The following is a 21337-nucleotide window of genomic DNA, read 5'->3' as shown; positions in this document are numbered from 1 at the left end:
ACTGGCCAAAAAGAATTTCTAAGAATTCAAAACAAAATCATTTCTTACTTTTTAACTGCTGACGTTTTAAATAATCTCTGATATTCTTCACATAACAAGATTTTCAAAGCAGCTGCCATGGTGGACAAACTGGATGTCATATGGGCACCAATTTCATTTAGGACAAAGCTGACATCATTAAAAAAGAAGATTAACAAACAACTTCTACATGCAAAAGTGTGACATACTTGTGTGGACTAGGTCTGTGCAAAGTTAAAACAACAAGAACTCATGCTTTACTATGCATGTCCCAAGGAAATAAAATAACCATTGTTTTAATGCAAATGAGGCCTGCAATGCTAAACTTAGTACTGAAGAATAAAGAATTAAAACAACTAATAAAATTAATCAAATATGACATCTATTATAACTCTATGGCTTTAAAATAACAAATGAGCAAGAAGCAACATGCTTTGTAAATTTCAACAAATAATTTATTTCCCAAGAATACAAAGTTAAAATGTTAAAAAAAATATAGTATTAGAAATTAAATCCCAAATAATCCTAGAATTACGGACACAAGTTCTAATGATTAAAGTTCTGAATAAACTTGAATGGAAATCCAACTAAAATCCAACACTTTGAAGTGCTGAGGTGCTTTGAAATTTCACTATAAATTCATTGTCTCTATTTACAAGAATATTTTCTTAAGAGCACTTTGTATTTCCAGTGAATAAATAATTCGAATAAATAAATTCCAGCCCAATGAATTACTGGAGACAACAATAATACAACTGATTCTGCTAAGATCTTAAAGCATGAATGGGTAATTTCTAGAAAAACAAGATTATATAGTCCTCTACTTGACCTCAGGTCACAATTAGCATTTTCTAAAGCAAAAATTATTACCTAATGGAAAATAATCTTCTAGAAGGTTCCTAATGTTTACAAGATGGTTATAATTAGAATATAAAATGTGATAAACACAATGTCCTTGACTCAGGCAAATATGATAAACATAATATTTAAACCATACTCATAGGGAAACTATTTAGCTATGTATTAGTTGTTCACAGAGTAAAAAAAGGTCAATGATTCAGGTCAAGAAGAAATTAAACTTTATTTTGGACATGGTAAAGTTCAGCATAAAATGTTACATTATCAACTGCATGTAATGAAATAAAAGAAAACATTTTTTTTTAAAAAAAACCTTACCAATAACAATGCAAATTAAATATACCTAACACAACCAGATTATTTGAAAACTGGAGATGAAACCCAGCTTGATAAGACTGCTAATAATAAAGAAAATAATAAGAATGGGTACTATCCTAACTTCTAAGAAACAACTGGTGTTTCATCACTAAACACACAACATTCAAGTAAAAACTGCAGTGTAAACTATATTTTCTAGAAAAAAAATTGCACCACTCATATTTTTAAAAAATATGAATTCCAATGATTCATTACTGTAACACAACAATAAAACAGAATCAAGATGAATCAAGAAACCAATTTCAGCAAGAATAGTGGTAACTAAATACCTACCCAAGCTAGAAAAAGTAATTAAATAATTTTCAAATACAATATTAATTACACTAACACCTCTGTGGGATTGTAACCTAAATGCAAGGTTATATAAAAAATAATCAGAACCAATCTGAATAACAAAGAGTGAGCTAATTTTGAACAGAAAAAAAATGATTCACATCAGAGTAATTCCACACAATAAAAACAATGCACATAAGGAAATAGCTCAAATCATGGTGTAAGAATCCACAGTAATATTTGCAATTGGAAAAAAACTGAATTGAAAGGTGACTGCTATTTGGGCTAGGGTTTTCTAGTCACCCTATAGGAAGATGAATTTTCATTATATGCCCAAGGTTATTTTCCATCCAGAAAGGACCAGCTGTGCAAATGCAACAGGTTATATATTACTGATATTAAAGCTGCATTTAAATCCTTGCAACTGACTGGCTGACAGCCACTATAAACACCTGGTTTACTTGATTTGGAATGTATGTAGGAAGAACTAAGAACCCAAATGAGAGGGTAGATGTTAGCACTGAAAGACAGAGTCACAAAGACATACTGTACTGTACTGGTGGAAGGACAAAAATTACATTTTTAAAGCTATTTACCACAAATACCATTTTGTACTTGAAACCTGCCACTTTTGAAAACTTAAAGATTAAAAACAAAATTTGATGAGAATTTTTTTAAAAAAAACAATATGTTTACATGTTCTATAAATTCCATAAATTACAGAAACCATCCATAAGCAGACTACAGGAAACTGGAACTGGTATAGCAGTCCAATGTGCAATTATACATGGCTGAGTAATCAAATTCAAAGGGCTAACATGTGCATAACAAGCTGTTAAATAATCACCTTACTGATGAAATCTGGAGGATATAAGACCAAAAGTACAATGTTTTTAGGTGTTACAAGTAATAAAAGGGTCAAAAGTGGTCCGTAATGGCTTCTTGGTCTTTGATCAAAAATTGGTCAAACTTCTAAGGAGGTGAAATAAAAAGCAGAGACTGGCCAAAATCTGGTTTCAGAAAAAACAATTAAGCATTTTGATTTTTTTGTTGTTTAGTCTTTAATTGCTATTAATTGTTCAATATGCCTGAATAGGAATATTTAAAGGCAGCTAATATATTTCTTTCCTGTTGACTTCATTTCAAACTTCCAAAACATGCACATTCTTCTTAAACACCCCATTGGCTGAGAAATATGTGTATCATATTGCTGTAAAAATAAGTCAAAACTGATATAATATATATATATATTATATATATATATATATATATATATATATATATATATATATATATATATATATATATATATATATATATATATATATATATATATATATATATATATATAATCATTAGATTTTAGCGTCAATTCTTTATCTTGAACATTGCAAGAGAATTTGTCATTTTCACTTTTCTAAAGCACATCTTTCAAAACAGTCAGGCCAATGTTTCCAATAATATTTGCTCAAGTCACACAATCTGAGAGGAAAATAAAATAAATCACCTCAATCTGTGTTTACCAACCTTTGCTGGCTTTGTACAAAGATCAACTTTATGAATCTTTATTCAAATTTATTAGTCAAATCTACAATCTTATAATCAAATTTGTTTTTAGGATCTTTTCAGTACAATAATACCCTGTTTTTCAGTTCATTCTATGTTGTCGCCAGGTAGACAAACTGGTGCACTTATGATATAAAGAATCAATCACCTGTGTTTACCTGATCATCTAGGAATTGTTATAGCAACTTATGTGATGTGCATGTAATTTTCAGCACAAAATAGTTTAAAAAAGACAAAAAGCTAAATGTCTGCTGCAAAGCAGCATAGAGTTCTCACCCTTGTCTCAATTATTCCCCACACCCATCTTCACATTATACATATTTTTGCAAATCCAACCCCCCACTCTGATGGATTAAAATTAAAATTCTAAAAGTGTTGTGCACGTAGACAATCCTAAATCATATCCCAGAGTTTTAAGTCTCCACATGTTGTAGGAGGAGGAGTTGTGTTACATTACTCAGTCATTACCTAATGTGCAGAAAGTGAACAAAAACTTTCAATTTTTTATGAATTTTTACATTCACGAGTTCTTAAATTATATTCATGACTGAATGAAATATCTAAGCTGCATCTAAACCATGTTAAGTAAACTGATATTTTAAGTAAACCCAGAATATATCTATATATTAACTTAAGTTCATACACAGGAAGACAGACAGGACCTGTATGTTGAGGAATGATAAAGCCTTACTGCATATAAGTGACAATGACCCGAAGGGCAAACATGTCTTAGCTTCATAATGGTTATTCCCAAGTATGAAGGAAGTTCATCAAGGGGTTTAGGAAATATAAGCACAAAAAACATACTTTATCCAAAATTGTATTCCAAATTTTCTATGACTGAGAGACCCAGACAAAGTTTATGCATGATTACCACAGAATACATATTCTGGGCTTCATAATAATTAATGCCCAGTATAATGATAATCTTTTAATGGATTTAGGAAATATTAGCAAATGAAATAACTTTATGAAAAACTTAACACAAATATTTTATGACTGGGACACTGACTCCAAAATATGAGGCAAACAAGCATGTTGTAGAATAAATGGGCCCATTCCACAATCAGTCAATTTCAAGTTATCTCTCCTGAATAATCACTAGATGGCACACCAATTAGTTCCAAAAGACAATGAAAGCAGAAATACATTTTTCATGAAATTCAGATGTATGAATTAAAGATTAAGCATAGAATACTATAATTTATTCAACACTGAGAAAACTACCTTATATACTTGCTTTTGAGTTGACTTCAACTGCAAACCGCACAGACCCAGAGCTGCCATAATGTGCTGGCAGATCTGGGTCTGTGCAGTTTGTTAGTAGTCATGATTAGAACAAACAACGCAGAGCTTGATCTGCCAGCACATTATGTGATGGCAGATCAGGGTTTATGTTCTTATAGTTGGACTCAAGCAAGTATCAAGGGTAATTAAAACTGTTTATTATGTAACTTGGATAACACAGATGATGAATCCTTTTTTTTTTTTAAAGTCTTTTGCTTAGCAGTCTTTACAAACATTAATATTCCCAACATGTAAGATAGAAATCAGGGCATGAGTAGCTGGGTGGTCTAAGGTGCATGCCTTTTCAGATCACTCACAACTCACCTCTGTCCATGTAGGTTGAAGTCTCAAGCTTGATCAATTTTGGACTTGGGTACATTTTATTTTTAACAAAAATTTCATCATTGAACATACTGACATCTTAAGTTACTGAATAAGCCAGGTACATTACTTTTCAAATGTTGTGTTATTTTATTGAGAAATACTGAGTAACATATTGTTTATGTTCTTCAATACAGCCTTAATAAGTCCAGGTTCTGGTAAAATTACATTGGTCCACAATCTGAATGCAACAAAATACGAAAAACACTACAAACACACTAAAAAGTCCTATACCAACTACATGCTAACAATTCAGTCTCTACAAAAAAAGCCAACCACTCTAACTTGTATCATTTACCCTTTCATGTGATCATTGTCTAATTAGAGAGTCTATCCCAATTTGTCCTCATGTTTATTGTTAAGTCTTACCTGATAGGGAAAGTTGGATCATAGTCAAACTCGCTGATGGCCTCAGGGTAGCCAATATGGATGAGTCTCTTTTTTATCAAGTCAAAACCCAATGACTCGTAGTCTGGGGACTTGTACACTGAAATTAGAGTCAAAACAATATTTTAATACAGTAGTAGTTACTCTCTATTATTTTATCTACACCTTAAAAATAATGTGTTTATTATAGAGTGAAACCCCTCTTATGAGAAACCCCTTCTGCAATAAAAAGCTGGCCTTAGACAAAGAGTGGTCACTTCTGAAGGGTTGTTGTTGTGGAGTTTAATGCCATTTTTCAGCACATGATAGGCTATGCATGGCGGCCAGAATTAATGGTGGAGGAAGAACCCAGGAAAACCCCGGGAAGAACCACTGACCCACGAGAAGCTACTGGCATGCTTTCTCACATACCCACACTGGCCGAATCCTAGACTTGAACTCATGCAGACAGAGGTATTATTTTGTATGTTTGTTTGTTGTGGGGTTTAACACCATTTTTCAGCACACGATAGGCCATATATGGCGGCCAGTATTAATGGTGGAGGAAGAACCCGGGAAAACCCCGGAAAGAACCACCGACCCACGAGAAGCTACTGGCATGCTTTCTCACATATCTACATTGGCTGAATCTGAGACTCGAACTGGCGCAGACAGAGGTGAGATGGCAGTGATCCGTAACGGCGAACGCTTTAGACCACTCAGCCACTCGGGGCCCCTGCAGACAGAGGTGAGATGGCAGTGATGCGTAACAGAGAGTGCTTTAGACCACTCGGTCACTCAGGGCTCCTACCTCTGAAGGGAACAAATTGGTAAAAATTGAGTAGTTTGGTATATTGAAGGTACAAATAGAGCTGCCTCCTTGATGTAACAGGCTGCAGATAGATATCAACAATACAACCTGAAATAATAAAATCTGGCACTATGTCTGCTGACAACTGCAAAGAATGTCATGTCAAGGAAAGTGGATATTCAATGATGATCTGGTATGTACCACTACACCTATCTGCACACTATCCATTTGTTTTATTCAGTCTACAGTCCACAATACATATGTATATGTGGATTCTGCAGACCAATCCAATTTTTTTTAGTTTATTGCTTTTTGGGGGGTATTTAGTTTCCTACACAATCATTCTTCACCTATTATGCACACCTGGCATTAAAAGCACACCCACACCTTTGTATACATTTTTCAAAACAATCTGCATAATGTCCTATTGAAAGGCATTGTTTATTATTTAAAAATGCTCTTGAAAAAATCTGTTTTATTCATAGATTTCTTTAAGATTTCCATCTGTTAATTTTTCATATATGTAATTTTACATACATATACAGCACATGGTAAAACAGTTGGCTCTATTGATTGCACATTGCAATTGGACCTGGCCTCCTTGAAGTAAGAGACCTAGGCCAAATACAGAACATGAAAACCCACTGACTGACAGTTTATATTTATTCACAGACTCATGTAGCCTTACACTAATTACAATGCCCATATCTGACAGGAATAATCAATGTTTTAAGCACAAAAATTTTTTTAAAATTATAAACAATATGTAGCTATATGTAGCTATTTGCTGCTATAAATAGTCTCTATGGAACATTTCAAAACATACAGGTTGTAGTTCAAGATATCAATTTTGTGTACAGAGTCTTCTATGCCAAAGATACAGCATGCCATAGTCCTATTCATTTACTGCATTCTTCAGCCTTGTCACAAAGGTGCTTGAGAATGCTATACTACACTCAAGTCAAACATCTGCAGGATTATGAGTGATGCTATAACATTTTGAATCCTGATGTTATGATGAAATAATGACCAATAAAATAAAGCAATGGAATTTTGATAACTTTTAAGATGAGACATGATGGTCTTAACTGAGCAACATTATGCATAGAGAATTCAGTCCTTGTATCAGCCAGTTCATGCAAATTACTTTTTGCATAGAATAGCATTGAAGGGTCAGCTATAAGACTGAAACATTTAAGAACATGTCTAAACATGTTTATTTTGTTGATTATCAAGCATATAACTTAGTATGAGTCAATCATGGAGGAGGATACATTCCATACAAAATACAGTTACATCCAACAGGTTTCTCCTTAATTGTACTCCTATGTGATCCCCCACTATATGGTCCAACAGCTGATGAAAACTACATCAAAGAAATATCTAACGATATAATAATACAACTTTTCTGTCAGAAAAAATTAATGATATGCAATTTGTTGCTGTAAATTGGCATGCTTTGATAATACATGTGACAATTATTTAAGTTGTTGGTCGTGGGGAATGAATCAAAAGGATAATAAATAGGCTATCAGAACATATAGCACTTGACACTTTTTTCTTTCATTTTTTTAAAACTAATTATTTAAAGGTTTTCTGACAATTGAGAATATTCTGTGTCTCCTATCAGATCTAAATTGTCTGTTGGCTGTGATAGTCCACAACTATCTTTGACACAGTAAACATGAGGTATACAGTACACTAAACCTCCAAATGCTTGCTATCCAAATAAATACATATACATCCTGTCCAATAACAACCTCATCAAAAATCATTTTCTTGCCACTGCAAATCAACATTCCATGCTTAGTCTATCTCTATGCCAATTTGTTCTGCTTTTCCTAATGACAGCTGAAATGGCAAATGTCTTTCTAGTTCCTCTTTTAATGTAGCCAAAATAGTCAAATCTTCTCTGGACAGTTTAAGCTGAAACTAGGATTGGCTATCATGAACTTACAATAGTCAAATCAGTTCAACTTATACTTATCTTCGGTCCTCAAAATGACACCTGATCACCTATCAGACTTCCTTCCACGTTGTGACTTATTCCACCAATCTACCTGAATGATAATGCTCTAAAAACTAAAATACTGTTTAATAATTTACATGCATAATTTCTTAAATTTTCCTAAGCAAATAACCATCCTTCTGCAGCCATACAATTGCTTCCAGGCAGACATGTTAGCTCAGCTGGTAGAGCACTGGCCTTGTAATCCAATTAACTCCCATTTATCTTGTCATGATATGTAAATACATGTTAACCAAAAAACAAAAGAAAAAATGTTTCTTTGAACATACCTGAAATTTCTTTCATATATTTCTGCATGGAACAATGTTTGCCTACAACTTAATGATGAAAGGAGCAAGTAGCTGGATCTGAAAACCAGTTTCTTTATTTCATGAGAACAGAATGGTCAGCAGAACTGCAGAAAAAGGGTCTATTCTAGGATGTGCAATGACACAATTTATGCAATTCTCTACATAACCATGCCAAAAAACATACAAAATGAACAAAAATCATACATCATATTTTCAAGCCCCATGTTTACTGCTTCATTAGGTTGTTGCTATTGTCTGAAAATTCACACTGTCTTTTAACTATGGAGAGGAGTTTGCATCTAAAGTGTCAGCTTCAGAATAGACCCAGCAGAAAGATGGAACCCTATCCAGATAACTTTTTAATATGTTCTACTGCCAAGATGGAACTGTCAAACTAAAATAAACATGATGAATTCCAATTACTTACTGGTTTGAATCTGCAGCAAAAAAAGCAGCTCTCTGCTAATGGAAATGAACAGTGTGAATAAAAGTAGACATGATTAAGTGGACACCAGTGTCCAGCATCCTGTTTACATGAATCTGTCATGTGTCAAGTGTGTTTGGGCAGTCTTTTCAAATAAAATATGGAAATTTTACCCCACAGCTTTGAAAATTTAACCAGCCTTAATGATTCATTTATTTGTAAATTAGTTTCTCTTCTTATTGGTCAGGCATCTATTAATCAATTAGCTATGTTTGACCTCGATTTGTCAAAAATGATAACTTTTTTCTTGCATCAACAAATTAAAAGATGCAACTTTTCTGTCTGGAAAGTTAAGTTTACACAAATTTCCCCATGATTTGACATAAATAGAAAAGATCAGCTTTGGGGAAACAACTTTAGAATGAATTACAATTTACAACAGGGAGAATTCATCACACTCTAATACAATTCAACAGAGAAACCATGAGACTAACCAATTCAAAATAATTACTCCTTAACTCTGGTCCATTAACATGGGTGCAGATGCCAATAAGTTAATCTTTCTTAAGGAATAAGGCAAACTGCAACAACAACAAAAACTCAGTTCAATGCTTCCATAGTATGCACACTGGTTTTGGACAGTGTGGATAAAGGTGAACATAATGAAATGGACACTGATGGACAGCATCCTGTTCACCTGAATCTGTCAACTGTCAGTATTTGTTTTATTAGCCTTTTTGAAATAGTGTGCATGTATATCATCCAAGGGCACTGGAAATCACAGTGATCACAATGATAGATTTATACCCTAATTATACATTCCTCTTTTCTGATAATCACCTGTCAAGTTCTGATCCTTCATAGTTAAATGTAATGTTCGTTTAGGACAAGTGTTTACAATTCCAACCTTATCTCTCTGGCAAGAATAAGTTTGCACAGATTACCAACAAAACAACAACAAAAAATTAAAATATTTCTGGTAAACTGAAATAGACTTGTGCATAAATCTGGAAATAAATTCTGAATAATGGGCAGTTTAAAGTTTTAAAAAGGGAAGATTTTATTAAGAACTGAGATGGACAGACTAACACAGAAATAAAGAAAGAGACAGACAACTGAGATGAAACATCTGAGTTAATATATGAAGACTGTACAAACTTGGACAAAACTGCCTATAATTTCTTTTTTTTCATGGAATCAGACACATTGACCTACTTTATATACCCATGTTTAAGTTGAATCATACTGCATATACCCAGATCATGTAATGCACTGACAGATCTGGATATATGAAGTTTGTTAGGAGCAATAAGTAGAACAAATAATCCAGATCTGCAGGCACAACATTATGTGACAGCAGATCAGGGTGGATCTTGTTTGCAATTGGACCACACTTAGAAGTTAAAACAAGGTTGTATTATGGCATGGCAACACAGGAAGGTTATATCATGGGACAGCAACACAGGAAGGTTATATCATGGCATGGCAACACAGGAAGGTTATATCATGGGAAAGCAACACAGGAATGTTATATCATGGCATGGCAACACAAGAAGGTTATATCATGGCTTGGCAACACGGGAAGGTTGTAGCATAGGACAGCAATAGAGAAAGTTTATCTCATGGCATGGCAACAAAGGAAAGTTATATCACAGGAAGGTTATATCATGGAATAGCAATACAAGAAGGTATTATCATGGGACAGCAACACAGGAAGGTTATATTATGGTGTGGAAATACAGGAATGTTATATCATGAAACAGCAACACAGGAAGGTTATATCATGGGACAGCAACACAGGAAGGTTATATCATGGAATGGCAAAATAAGGAAAGTTATATCATAGGACAGCAACACAGGAAGGTTATATCATTGAATGGCAAAATAATGAAAGTTATATCATAGCATGGCAACATATGAAGGTTATATCATGGTACAGTGAACAAAGGAAGGTTATGTCATAACATGGCAACACAGGAAGGTTATATTATGGCATGGCAACACAGGAAAGTTATATTATGGCATGGCAACACAGGAATGTTATATCATGATGCAGCAACACAGGAAGTTTATATCATGGGACAGCAATACAGGAAGGTTATATCATAGCACATCAACACAGGAAGGTTATACCATGGGACAGCAACACAGGAAGGTTATATCCTATCATGGCAACACAAGAAAGTCATATCATGGCATGGCAACATAGGAAGATTAAATCATGGGACAGCAACAAACGAAGGTTATCTCATGGCATGGAAACACATGAAGGTTATGTCATGGGACAGCAACACAGGAAGGTTATGTCATGGCATGGCATCACAGGAAGGTTATATCATGGCATGGCAACACAGGAAGGTTATAACATGGCAAGACAATATGACTAAATGTCTTGCCAAAGGATATATCACAGCAGCTGACCCAGGTTGATCTAACAATAGGTTTCAAACCTGTGCCCTTCTAGTTGCAAATCCAATATGCTAACCACTGAGCCACCACAGCTCCCCATGGCATGATGAAATACCAGACACCAGTGCCCAGCATCCTAATCTGTCACATGACATTTATTGTAAGCTCCTATACTGGCCTTAAAATAAGTGACATGAACTGGGTGATAATCGTCAATACGTGATCTATTTTTTCTATTCTTCTTCCTTGCATATTGATCAATCCTTATTTTAATAACCTTGTAACAAAACTGCAAGTTTTGCTCTTCATAAATAAATTGATACACGCAATATTTCTACCTAGGATGGGTACCAGTAAGGTTACAAAATCTTTTCTAAAACCTTGACTCATAAAGAAAAAAAAAGATCAGCTTGCAAAAGCACTTATGGAGAAAAAGCTACAATATAAAAAAGTTTATCTTTTTTAACAGGACAAATGTCATCAAAAGCTGACAGACAAATGGAAAAACCACTGATTGACAGAAATAACAGAAGTGCACAATCTTTACAAGACAGTCTCTACATGTATATCGTCTATATATAGTAAAATCTTTTATTTCCACCGCTGATTTAATGAGATTTTAAATATATAAAAATTACTCCACTGAACAATTTAAAGAAAACAGCTCTGTACTCAAAGAAGAATAATTTAATGATCATCATCAGCATGGTGAAATTGCTTCTAATTTTCTCTAATATTACCTAACACTTTACTGAATGCTTCCATACAATGCTGTGTGCATTTTGGACACAAAAGTGGGTAGGTGGGTATGGAAGGGAGGGACCAAGTGTGTGTGTGTGTCTGTATGTATGTATGCATGCATGCGTGCGTTCGTGTATGTATATATGTATGTATGTATGTATGTATGTATGTATGTATGTATGTATGTATGTATGTATGTACATATGTTTGTAGTGATGTTTCATTGCACACCAGCACAAAAGTGCCAAAAAATGGTCAATTTAAGAAATTGCAAAAAACATTTGCACACAAATTTAGGAAGGTAAAGCTAAGTATAATGAACAGTACTACATGACTCAAGACTCTGACATAAGGCATGAAAATAACAAATTCATACTCAAATTAAAAGGCAAGTTACAGTTGATTTTTATTACAAAGATGGCCATTTAAATAGCTGCTTATTAAGTCGACATCAGGCATGATTGATTTATGTATTCTGCACATGTTCATTTCCTGTTACAATTCAAACCAACTTTTTTAAAACTCTGCATGACAGCATATCCGATACTGAAACAATTTTTTCCTTAATTTAATCCTACAAGTATACCCAGTACCTAAATCTGACAGATCCTATAAGTATTATAACCAAGTACCTAAATTTGACAGATCATACAAGTATTATAACCCAGTGCCTAAATTTGACAGATGAGATTTGAAATTTTCAGTGCAAGTTGTGTCATGTTAAAGTTTTCACAGTGTGTATGCTCATCCCATTAAGGTCAACTTGCACCTTCAGATAGATGATCCATCAAATTTACTATTTATCCCAACACATGTTAAAATAAAAGTTAAGTACCTTGTTATCCTGTCCATTCAGGAATGCATATGTGCAAGATTAACGCTGAGCAATGTGTCCTACGCCATTTAAAACAACCTCTGAATATGATTGGAGTGGTCTGTAGATGAGAAGTTTTTACATTTTGACACAGCTCCAGGGCCCCAAGTGGCCAAGTGATCTAAAGTGCTCTCCATTACAGATCACTGCCATCTCACCTCTGTCTGTGTGGGTTCAAGTCTCAGATTCAGCCAATGTGGGTATGTGAGAAAGTTTGCCAGTAGCTTCTTGTGGGTCAGTGGTTCTTTCTGGGGTTTTTCCTCATGTTCTTCCTCCACCATTAATACTGGCCGCCATGTATAGCCTATCGTGTGCTGAAAAATGGCATCAAACCCTACAACAACAACGACACAGCTCCTGAGAGTGGCTATACAGACTGGGGATTGTTGTATTATAAAATATAAACAAGTCTCAAAATATCAGACCACCAGTCTAACAATTGGCGTGTGTGTTTGATTATCAACCCAGAAGTTAGCATATGCCAGATGAATGTTTTGAATGGTACCCATAGGTAGTGACACAGATAGATACAGTTGTGGCCCCATGGTTGTAAATTAGAAGAAAATTAGGCACCCTACAACCATAAATAAACTTAGTGTACATGAAATGAATGACTTTTGACCCTCGATCCATTCTTACCATCAGGAATTTAGGCCCTGGGTCTATTCTTACCATCAGCGGGTTTAGACCCTGGATCTATTCTTGCCATCAGGGTTTTAGACCCTGGATCTATTCTTACCATCAGGGTTTTAGACCCTGGATCTATCTGTACCATCAGGGGTTTAGACACTGGGTCTATTTTTGTGCCATCAGGGGTTTAGACCCTGGGTCTATTTTTGTACCATCAGGGTTTTAGACCCTGGATCTATTCTTACCATCAGGGTTTTATACCCTGGATCTATTCTTACCATCAGTGGGTTTAGACCCTGGTTCTATTTTTGTACCATCAGGGGTTTAGACCCTGGGTCTAATTTTGTACCATCAGGTGTTTAGACCCTGGATCTATTTGTACCATCAGGGAGATTGCCCCCAGATCATAACATACCCTTACTGAAAATGAAAAGATAAATTTATTCATTCAAATCACACTGACCCCAGGGTCCATCCATAATGTTTCAAGCCATATATAATGTTTCATCTACATACACCTAATGCTTCTGTGCAGAAAGCAACAGTATTCTTCCGTCACAGTAACTTTGACCTTTGACCTCAAGGTAAACAGGCATTTTCCTTAGCCCAAGTCATCTGCCAAGTTAGGTATCTGTAGATGGTGTATAGGTTGAGTCAATGAGAGGTGGAAGGATGGACATAATAAAAAAATTTTTTTAAATCACTTTTGTTATTTATGCCAAAATTTTGGGTGCTTCTTCATGATAACACTCATTTTGGACACAAGAATGTCATGGTCAACTATTCAGTCAAACTGTTTATCTAATAATAGCCTAGTATTACCCAGTACTTTGCTAAACTCATTTGATATGTATTGCAATATGTATCGAAATGGGACCTATACAGCATGATCCATATTGCATCTGGATACCCAAGGCAATAAACAGGCTTAATCAATGGATGCAAATTTATCCTCCTCTCTTTAGTCACTTATGACAAAATGTCAAACAACTCTAAACATCTTGCATAATTTCTGCAAGGAAAAATAAAATGAATCCTTCTAAGAGACTAATGATCTGCTGGTTGAAAAGAATTTTCATGGAATTCAAGATCAGACCATTTCCTCACTTTAACTGCAATTGCTGAAAGCTTCTTTGAATTTTTTCAGTAATAACAAAATTTTCAAATTATGCTGTGTTAGACATATTGAATGTCAACATGGCACCATTTTCATTCAGGACCACCCAGGCATCATAAGAAGTTTTCTGGTGGAAATCCCATGCTAATATGACTTTCCAAATTTGGAAGAGAAACGATAAGATTTTCAAGATGGATGCCATGGTGGCTTTATTGATACCAGATTGGCACCATTCTTATTTAGTACCAACTAGAAATCATAAGAAGTCTTTAGTTGCAAACACAATGTCAATAAGACCAGCCAGCCATCTAGGAGTAGTGCTAACAAGCTTTTCAAAATGGCTATTATGAAAGTGATACTAGATGTCGAATCAGCACAATTTTTATTTGCAACCAAATCTTTCAGTGAAAACCACATACTGATATGACTATTTGTTCATAAGAAATAGTTATAACAAGATTTTCAAGATGGCCACTGTGGCAGATATAATTGAATGTCTTAATTGGACTATAAGTTGTTTAGCAGAATCCCAAGCTGATAGAACTATAAATTCATACAAGGTAGTGATACAAAAAATTTCAAAATCACCATTGTGGGGGCCATATTGGACATTAGCTGAAACTCTGTGTTGATATGACCATCAATTCAGGAGAAATAGTGATAACAAGATTTTGAAGATGGCTATTGTGGCTGCAATATTGGATAGCAGATTGGCACCTATGTGAGAAGGAGTAACAAGATCTTCAAGATGGCCACTGTCAGGTATAGGGTCAATTACAGGTGCTTTTTAGAATTACATTTACAGGTTCTTTGGCACTAAGGATTACGATAACAATTACACTTTATTATGATTATGACTACCTGGGGATGGTTATAATGATCATTGCTTTGTGAAAATAAATTTTTGAATTAACAAATGGTCACCTAAAATTATAAGACAAAGTATATTAGTTTAAAAATATGCTTGTATATTGGCCACATAAATTTACCCATTCCTTATTGTAATGGTCAACATTCATGGTCTTTTGTTTATGTATATTTTTATTATTCTAGGAGTTATTAGGAAAATAATTAGTGATTTTTTGGTTGTAATCACGATTACACCATGTGATTACACTGCCAATGAAGGATGATAATGATTAATATTATAGAGCTTCTGAAATCAATGATTATGATTACAATTATAGCGGATACTGTAATGGATTAAAATCGACTACAATTACAACCATAACTGGCCCCATGCCTGGCCACTGTGGTGAACATACTGGATGTCCAAACTGCACCTTTTTCATTTAGGATCAAGTAGATAAATGAGTGTGTAAAGTTTCATGGCAATTGTCCAAGTAGTTTAAGAAGAATAGCAAATAGCAATAACAATCTTGTGCTAATGGATAGATGGAAAAGGGACAATGGTCTAATGATGGACATAAGCTCTTCTGCTTTATGATCACAGAGAAAACAAGATATTTGGAAGCCTCAAAGTGCAAAAAACAAAATTTCTCTTTTATATCAATCACCAATAAATTATAATACACATAAGGCACTTTCAATAGATTTTTCAGTAAATGAAAGACAAAAAATCTTCATTGAAACTTCATTTGTTTCATTGTTTCATACTGTCAACTATAATAATTTTTTATTTACTAAGTTTTGTTTTGAATATTACCACATAGATTCGCTTATGAGTCCAACTGCAAACTGCACAAGCCCAGATCTGCCATCAAATAATGCACCAGCAGATCTGGGTGTGTGATATTTGTAAGGAGTATTCAATAGAACAAATAACAAAGACCTTAATTTACATGTGCATTATGCTAAGGGGATCAGAATCTATGTTGTTTGCAGTTGGACTCAACTTGTAAGCTAGTATATGTGGTATATTACCTAACTTGCCAGTTTAGTCTGACACAAAAGTGTTTAACTGTATGTTCATTATAAACAACTTCACAGTTTTGTCATGCCTTTCAAAAAAGTGGATTAATCTTTTTGTATGCAGGATTTACACTCTGTTAACCAAGACAAATCATTTCCTTTGTTGGCAAAGTGTGAAGGAAGTAACCCTGTGACCCTATGTCCTAGATATCACCTGTATTTGTACCTGTCTATCTGACCCTCTCTGTGAAATATGCCCCTCTTAGTTATAATAACTTGTTCTTGGATGTAACAAAAGTGGCATGTGTCAAAGAAGGGTGATGTCATGAAAGGCAGACCCTTGACCCTAAGCAGGATGAGGGATGGCATTCAAAAACCAAAACTAGCCCTAAGTAACCATGGGTCAGCCAGCTCCAGGCAGTAGCCATTAGGAAAGCCTCTTTGAGATAGTGCTACTTCCTTATGAATCTGACACTGTCAAAGGTTTTCTAGAAAAAAGTAACTGATTTAAAAATGACAAATGGAATTATCACTTTCCTGGGAGCCTACAAAACACTCATTTTTTAATTACTTATCCTGGCCTAACTTTTCTCTTCAGTATGAAATAATACATGTATCTTCAACTACGGTATCAGTTTTGAAACTCCTTTTGTGAATTTCCATATAAGTATGGCCATTTTTCACTTCATTTTACAGATATTTGTTTTTTAAGAGCTGTTGGAATATTGTTGTTATTGTTATTATAGGGTTTAACGCCATTTTCAGCACAAGATAGGCTCAGTATAAATGATGAAGAAAGAACCTGGAAAAACCCTGGAAAGAACCACCAACCCACAAAAAGCTACTGGCAAGCTTTCTCACATACCTACATTGGCCGAGCTTGAGACTCAAACCCATGCAGACAGAGGTGAGATGGCAGTGATCCATAATGGTGAGCACTTTAGACAACTCAGCCACTCGACTCCCCGCTGCAGGAATGATAATCATCTAAAAATGTACATCAAGTTACACCTTAATGGTCTCTTTTTATAATTTCTCATGACCATTTGTTTGTAAATATATGATTCTTATACACCTTATACACTACTAAAATACACTAATCTTTTCAGTGTGGAACACTAACTATCAAAGAAAAAATGAAAGACATGGTCAAGTAAAGTTTTCATTGAGAAAATATATTAATTCATTGTGTTATAAAGTGGGTTAGACTATCAATATCATCTACAACCATAAAGCAGTTATTTTTACTTTTATCAGCTACCATATCAACATACTCATCAAATGTACCAATCTCCCCCCCCCCGGAAATGTGCAGATAATGTTCACACATTCTTTTTTAAGTCAGCCTGTTGCCAATTTTATTAAATAGCTGTCTTTTGCATGGCATGACACTATTATGTTACATTCTCTGAAGCTAACATAGAAATTATAATAAACCTGATCATTGTATCTTTCTTTAAATCCTTATAATTACTTTTTTTTTTCTTTTTTTATACCCTGAAGGGTTTGAAATCTAACTGCTAACAAACTATTTGGAAATAGAGTATTAAATCTTGAATACAGGTGAACAATTAGAGTTTATCAGCGTTAAATCAGCTGAATGGTCATTAGAAATCTAAACAGAATTATTTTTTAAAATTATTTTTTAAAGGAAGCTCAACCTTGATAAACCTCTATAGTAATTATTACCATGCATATTCATTAGAATAACTCATCATATAAAATCATGGCATTTTATACTGACATGTACCCCATGTGAACTAATGTTAACTTTTCAGTGTAAATGTTTCATGAAAAATGACTGACAAATTCTTATATTATGGTGATTTTAATCAGTATTTGATATATAGTGACAGTTAGATAGGTGATGGATGTAAGGCTTGCATTTCCAACAAAGGTGACATTGCACCTGTAAATCACATGATGCCTCACACATTTGTTTTCATTTTTGTGAGTTTAATGCCATTTGTCAGCACATGATGGGCTATTCATGGTGGCCAGTACATTTTAGTTGAGGAAGAGCCTGGGAAAACCCTGGGAAGAATCACTGACCCTCAGGAAGTTACTGGCAAGCTTTCTTACATGCCCACATTGGCTGAGCCAAGACTTGAACACATGCAGACAGAAGTGAGATGTCCGCAATATGTAAAGGCAAGCACATTTGACCACCTGGAGTCTGTGTCACACAGCTGCCAGCAAGAGTATGGTCACTGATTCATAGATATCAGTCTTTTTGTTATGGTTTGACTGGAAAATGATGATATGGTAATGGTGTGTACACTTGTTATTTCTGCAGGTGCACAAACAATCACAGGTACAAGATATTAATAAATTTTAATACATTAAATTTTCACATGTTTATTAGAAGCCGAGTTTTCAGTACAAAAAAATAGAGGAAAAATCATTACCAGAAATGTACAAAAAAATGTATAAGGCAAATCACAACCAGTATAGAACGACATCTAGTGACTGTACGATATTTGCCAATGTGTTGAATTCTTATCCTTTTAAACTCAATTATCAGTCAATTGCTGCAACTGTGAGTAGTGGTTTAATGATATACTGATATGCATCACTACTATACAAATGTATTGCCATTCACATTGGTGCAAATTCTTACATACTAATATTTTAAGCTTAACTATATATTTTGTAGACTGGTTATGAAACTACTTGTGTTTACTCAAAATGTTACTTGATATTATGAAAGATCACCATAACCAGTCAAATGCATGGCCTCAGTAATGGCCGTAGTGAGGTACAAATGGTGCAATCACATTGGGCCCACAAACTTTGGGGGGGAGGCAAAACATTTTACATTTATTCTTACTAAATCAGCCTTTAAAATTAACATTTTCTCTCTTTTATGTTCAAAATGGAGATCATTCTTTCGCAAACAAAACAAACCTGCATTTTTCTATGAATATTATACAGAATTTCTTCAGTGATATAGAAATTAGGGGCCCGCTGTCATCATTTCACAGTGGGTGTGCACAGCCCTAAATCACTGCTGTTAGCCTAGTAATGGCTGATGGTCAGTCATTGATTGCTGAATAAGGCTGATCTTACATTCAATAAGTAGGCAAAGAGTGGTATTTGGACACTTTGGCTTTAATGCAAAATACTCTGTAAAGTCATCATAAAATGCCAAATCATACATGGAACACAACTCTCGTCTTGATACACATGCATACCAAGTCACAGAACATCTCAGATGAACCAGACATTAGTTTGATGGAAGAACAGTTTTGAAATAATAATGGGGATAACTCTTAAAATTTACAACTGAAAGATGGTGGTGGTGGTCAGCTATATGTAATTCTTAATTCTCATGCAAGAAGATAAAATAGTTATTGCAAGTTTTACACCAAAACAATTTACATATACATTACTCCCTCATTATAATGATGTGCACAGGGGCTAATGACTGGTATGCTTTATACTGAGACATTTATAATGAGATATGTGACACATACATTTTTCTGCTGAATATTAAAATGGTATTCATGACCATAACTGCTATATAACAGGAACTGTGCTATAATGAAGGGCCTTATAGTGAGGAGTGTTACATCACTTATTCAATTCAGCAGTCAAAGGGTCATTATTCAGTATTCAAATACATTTCACATATACTGTATATACTTGCTTGTAAGTTGAGTCAAACTGAACAAAGATCCTGATCAGCCATTTCATAATATGCCTGCAGATTAGAATCTGTGTCGTTTGCTCTACTGATTACTCCTAACAAACTGCACAGAACCATATCTGCTGGCACATTATATAATTGCAGATCTGGGTCTATGCAGTTTGCAGTTGGACTCACAAGCATGTACATATGGTATGTAAATAATTGCAGCAATAATAAACAGCCTTGTATGAGATCAAAAGTAACTGAAAACACTGATGACATCAAAGGGGACAGGCTGTAGGGTTATGACACACCTTGCAGGTGAGAGGATTTACATCTTTGATATCATATTCATGCTTTTTCACTCAGGGACTGGAAAATCAAAATGACTTAACACATTTCATCAGAAGGTTTTTTTTAAAAGCTTTGTCCTGTCAAGATATAGGTGACTTAAGATTTCAAAATGTCACCCTTAGAAGGCAACTACTGCTATTACTTGAAGTCATGTTGAAATCTACATCAAACAGGTGCAACGGTATATAAAAGAACAAGAGGCCCAAGTGAAGGCAAAGATCACTTAAATTGCTGATATTGGCCCAACAGCCAAAAGCAAGAGCAGATAATCAAGCTAGGTTAGCTGTGTATCTCTCTGAAATTGTTTCAACTTCTGTTTAGCACTTTTCTTCATGAACAATGCACTTTTGTTTCCTTTTTTAATGAGAGCCACAACTGATGGCTGACTGGCACAAACTGTAGAAAGTTAAAGTTTTCCTGTTAAGATGCATTCTCTCACATTTTGGTCTAAAATTTTGTTGAATTTTATGTCTTTTTCATTATTCAGATTGTCATGATCTCTGTTGTAAAACTGATAATGACAACCCTACAACAGACAGTGACAAGGATTCTGTATTGTCAGATCATGACTCAGATTTTCACAATGTGTTTTCTGATGATGATGATGGTATTGATCTTTATGAGGCTTCAGAATCAGTGAATACATTTTCTACTCAAGATTTTCTCATATTTGTCATATTCTTGGTGGGACTTGCAGCTCCCAAGAAGGACCTGCTGTTTACATTTGCTTTTGGCACTTCTGGCCTACAGTATTTTTAGCTCAGTTTTGAACAATGTAATTGTTTTTAAACAGGAGGCTGAAGTGGGTCTGATATTACTCACCTTGCAGTTACATTATTTGTAGAATTTTAAAGCCATTTATGCCTTGCTTTGTGAAATTTTTTGTGAAAATTCTGTTTTGTTCCACTGTTTTTCAAGTCATTCAACAATTTTCCTATTTTTATTTAGTGGCTATATTTGATGGTGAATCAGCATCTTCTGAATGATTTCAATGGCCTTTATGCTACAATGCCTTCTGAATGATTTCA

The 21337-nt window shown here is 34.6% G+C and overlaps 1 protein-coding gene across 2 annotated transcripts in view; it reads right to left on the bottom strand.

Annotated features, from left to right (window-relative positions):
* The window catches only part of LOC149772705 (cytosolic purine 5'-nucleotidase-like), a 329115-nt gene that overhangs the window by 255991 nt on the left and 51787 nt on the right, over window positions 1-21337 (bottom strand). For both annotated transcript variants that reach the window (XM_089947470.1, XM_089947471.1), the window contains one exon: window positions 5131-5248. In XM_089947470.1, coding sequence (XP_089803596.1) covers window positions 5131-5248 — 118 coding nt within the window. The remainder of the gene's footprint in view (window positions 1-5130; window positions 5249-21337) is intronic.

Source organism: Sinohyriopsis cumingii, unplaced genomic scaffold (genome assembly GCF_028554795.1).
Source record: "Sinohyriopsis cumingii isolate HCF-2022 unplaced genomic scaffold, ASM2855479v2 utg001237l, whole genome shotgun sequence".
NCBI lineage: Eukaryota > Metazoa > Mollusca > Bivalvia > Unionida > Unionidae > Sinohyriopsis > Sinohyriopsis cumingii.
This window is presented reverse-complemented; position numbering and strand designations above follow the sequence as displayed.